At 48.0% G+C, this 3908-nt stretch overlaps 1 protein-coding gene across 1 annotated transcript; it reads right to left on the bottom strand.

Annotated features, from left to right (window-relative positions):
* Window positions 1-205: 205 nt before the first annotated feature.
* Window positions 206-1303, bottom strand: LOC119356125 (putative glycine-rich cell wall structural protein 1). Its single transcript, XM_037623037.1, has one exon. The coding sequence runs from the start codon at window positions 1203-1205 to the stop codon at window positions 558-560; it is 648 nt and encodes a 215-aa protein (XP_037478934.1). The 5' UTR covers window positions 1206-1303; the 3' UTR covers window positions 206-557.
* Between the last annotated feature and the right edge of the window lie 2605 nt (window positions 1304-3908).

A 3908-nucleotide genomic window follows, 5' to 3' on the forward strand; every position in this document is an offset into this window, starting at 1 on the left:
AGCATGCTAGGGTTGCCAGCTATCATACAAGTGCTCTTTTTCTCCTCTCGCAAAGTTACAAAAGTAGGGAAGTCGATACAAATAGTGCAATGCCAGTACCAAAGTATAGCATCACGAGAATGAGACCATTCAAACAGACTACATGCATATATACAATTTCAATTCAAGCACAGTGCAAAAAATAGTAAAACTTGCAAATGTAGTATATAGTAATAATGGAAAATAGCAAATCTTTTATTTAGTCGGAGATAGCGGTACATCATGAGCACTCTGGCAATAACCAACTCATCACAAACATGTGACGATTACGACAACACATCATGCACACACACACAACGAAATCCTTACGCACGCAGGTAACAGTGCGTGCTTGTACGTACGTAGAACCTGGAGAAGTAGTACGTAGTTTCTCCGCAATCGAAATCCAGCCACACATAAAAACCAGCAGATGATTAAGAAATTAAAGCACACAACAAGTACGTAGTGGTACTTCAAATAGCCAGTCATGCATGCATGCGTGCGTGCATGAGGTATGGCGGATGCAGGGTCCGGCCGGCTCAGTTGGGGCACTGGAAGCCGGAGGGGACGTTCTTGCCGCAGTTGTTGAGGACGAGGCTGAGGGCGATGGGCAAGGTCAGGTTGATGCCCAGAAGGTTGAGGTTCAGCGTCGTGCAGAGGCACAGCGCCGCCTCCAGGTCCGCCAGCCCCTGGATCAGCGAGCAGCACGGCTGCACCGGCGGGCTCCCCAGGGTAAGGTTCAGCAGCCCGAGCACGTTCGCGCACACCCCCAGCTTCAGCGCGTCCAGAGGGCACTGGGTGCTGTTTCCGCCCCCACCGTTGCCGCCGCCACCATTGCCACCGCCACCGTTTCCGCCGCCACCGTTTCCGCCGCCACCATTCCCACCGCCACCGTTCCCGCCGCCACCGTTTCCGCCTCCACCATTGCCACCACCACCGTTTCCGCCTCCACCACAGTTCCCTCCTCCACCGTTTCCGCCGCCACCGTTTCCTCCCCCACCACAGTTCCCGCCACCACAATTGCCGCCTCCCCCGCCACCGGTCCCCCCTCCTCCCCCACCGCCACCGCTCCCTCCCCCGCCGCTGCCCCTGCCAGGAGGGCAGGGACGGCCAGTGGCGTTGGCGAAGGTGAAGAAGAGAAGGTTCAGGGTCAGGAGCGTAGCGATCACCTGCACTTTCTTCGCCATCTCTGCCTAGCTAGCTAGCTACGCCAGTGACAGTGTACAAAGTGCACTCACAGGCTGTTGCTTTGCTTCTGTTGTGTGTGGCAATGCAAGGGGAGCCTGGGTGGTATTTATAGGGAAGGGAGTGCGAGGGGGGAGGGGCGGAGATATCTTACATCACTTCTCCTGTACTCCATGCATCTGAAGAGCCGCGCGTGGGTACGTGCAGGCAAAGATGATCATGCAAGGGGAATTGTGTGGACTGGGGCACCGGGTGAGCCAGCGTCTAGTCGAGCTGGTGGAGGAGGAAGGAGACAAAGATGCCAACGGAGATGCCGGTGTTGCTTGCATGCCTGAGTTTCTAACCAGTGTACGTACAGGTAGTGTATCACTCTGAAAAGCGTACTCTAATGTCGTTTTCGGTTAGCTCAAGTCGCCATCAAGCCTCCAACTTTCCAGTTAATTTGGTGCACAACAGTGCACCTGCTCGCTTGCTAGTGGAAGATGGTATTTAGCTCGTGTCGGTTTCGATGATTCGCGATCCCCCATCATAGATATCACTTTGTCCGGTTCCCTACCTAGCTATATAGCCATACATCCCGTGACATGTACGTACCGCGTTGGATGGTGCATGGCCGATCTAGTTTTTGCACTCCGCGCGTCACGTCCTCCACATGAATCGAGCTGCGTGTGATAAGATAACGAATTTCTAATGTGCAGTCAACATCAAATTGTCTCTCACCATCACAACTGATTAGTGAACATCACCGTGCATGTGCACAATAAAACTTAAACAGGTGATGCCATGCGCATTGCTGTGGGAATGGTGTTAAAATTGCATAATATGTGCTTAAAAACCACATAAAATAATGGTAAAACAAATGTAAGGGACTAATAAGAGTGTTCTCGGTTTACATCTTTTAAACAACAAACTTACAAAACGTGATAAAATGATGTATAAAAAGAGTTCTTTTCTAAATAAACTTAACACGACGTCATCTTTTGACAAAATGTGAACCATACATTATATATTTTGCTCCAAATGTCAAACACATATACCCCTAGTAGAACAGTCATGCGTTGCTACGGGCAATAATGCATATAAACGAATCAAACAAATGATTAAGATCATCTCTAAGGTCGAAATTCATTTCTTCCTCATATGTCCAGGCGTGTTTGGAGATCAAACATGCACCCAACAGGTTCTACAAACTTTAACCATTTGAACAGTCCGGGCTTCCCAAATCCAGACAATGTGTGTTGGAGAAATGTGGTTGTCCGGACAATCCGTTATATTATCTCCAACATGCGGACCCAACACCAAAATCCCACCCTATGATGCACCCTTCCCAGAAAAAAATCAGTGGGTTGTTTGTTCGATGTATGGGGAGGACGAATGAATGAACGATGTATGAACTCCCCTTTTAGGAGTGGAGATTCATGAACACACAAAACAACACATTTTTTAAACTTGTGACTAGCACATGATATGGAAGATTAGGCATGGTTCTTCTTTCTCCTTCGCTACCATGAGCACGTCTTACTTTATGCACCTAGCCTTATGATTTTGGTAAAGACCTGATTGTTGATTATTTTATCTATCTTACTAAACAAATCTTGATGGTAGTATTTTTCTTTTCTGAGGAACCGGTGGGAGCACTGCCTTTTTTTATTAAGAGAGAAAGACGTACAAGGTGATGCAGTTTTGTGGGAAAATGTGGCAAAAACCAAAGAACTAAACAAATACATGGGCCAGTTAGCTGATGCCCACGGCATGCATGACACTCGAAAACGCCATTTAACATTGCTTGATGGCTTCATATGCCAACATTGCCACTTCACGGTGAGTCATGCGACGTCCCGTGAACACTCATCTCTTTCTCTCTTTCCATATATTCCAAACGGTGTAGATGAGCCTACCACTTCAATGTTTACACGCCTCTTTTGACTTATTTGCGATCAACTCATTCTGTCAGATCAAAATATCATCGGGCTTCGGCAGAAAATTGGGCACCGGAAGATTCTCATTTGTCCAGGTGATCACTTGGTTCTATACAACGACACAGAGGGGACAATCATTGCACATGTGGGTCACCGTTTAAGGCGCCTGGAGGCAAAGCTGGCATCACGGGTCGTGTTTCCAGCCCCGGATTGTAATCATGTCCGCGGTGAGAAATTCTTCCATGAAGGGCAATTCAATCAAAGAACTTGCATTTAGGGTCAGTGTGCGGGGACCAATTCTTGGCCGGTTCGAACCTGGGTTAAGATCTATAGAACTGGACCACATATGCGGACGCCGAAGAGTAAGAGCCATTTGTAGTCAGGTTCGAAGATATGGTATCCTCCTGGTTGGTTGTAAGGTGAACTTGAATAACACACTCCCTGTGTCATCATGTTCTTCCTGGAAGCAATCTTGTAGAGCTCCGGGGCCACTAACTTTAGGGACCCTTTTCTGCTCCATTATCGTGCCAGAAGAGCGCCTGGCGGCCGTCACCGATGGTGATGGTGGTGCAAGCCTGGAAAAAGAATCATGTCCGCTTGGTGGGATGGTGTGTTGCACTGGTACTTCCTTACCTCTTTGCTATTGTAATGATCCAAGTTGGTGACTGTTTATTCATCCTCAGATACAACCTTTGGTTGTCAAGGAATTAATCGCCACATTTAACATATAGTAGTCCATAGATGTATCACAACTAACTTTTTTCCTTTAGGACTATATACCACCCC

This window comes from Triticum dicoccoides, chromosome 2A, assembly GCF_002162155.2.
Source record: "Triticum dicoccoides isolate Atlit2015 ecotype Zavitan chromosome 2A, WEW_v2.0, whole genome shotgun sequence".
Taxonomy (NCBI): Eukaryota; Viridiplantae; Streptophyta; class Magnoliopsida; order Poales; family Poaceae; genus Triticum; species Triticum dicoccoides.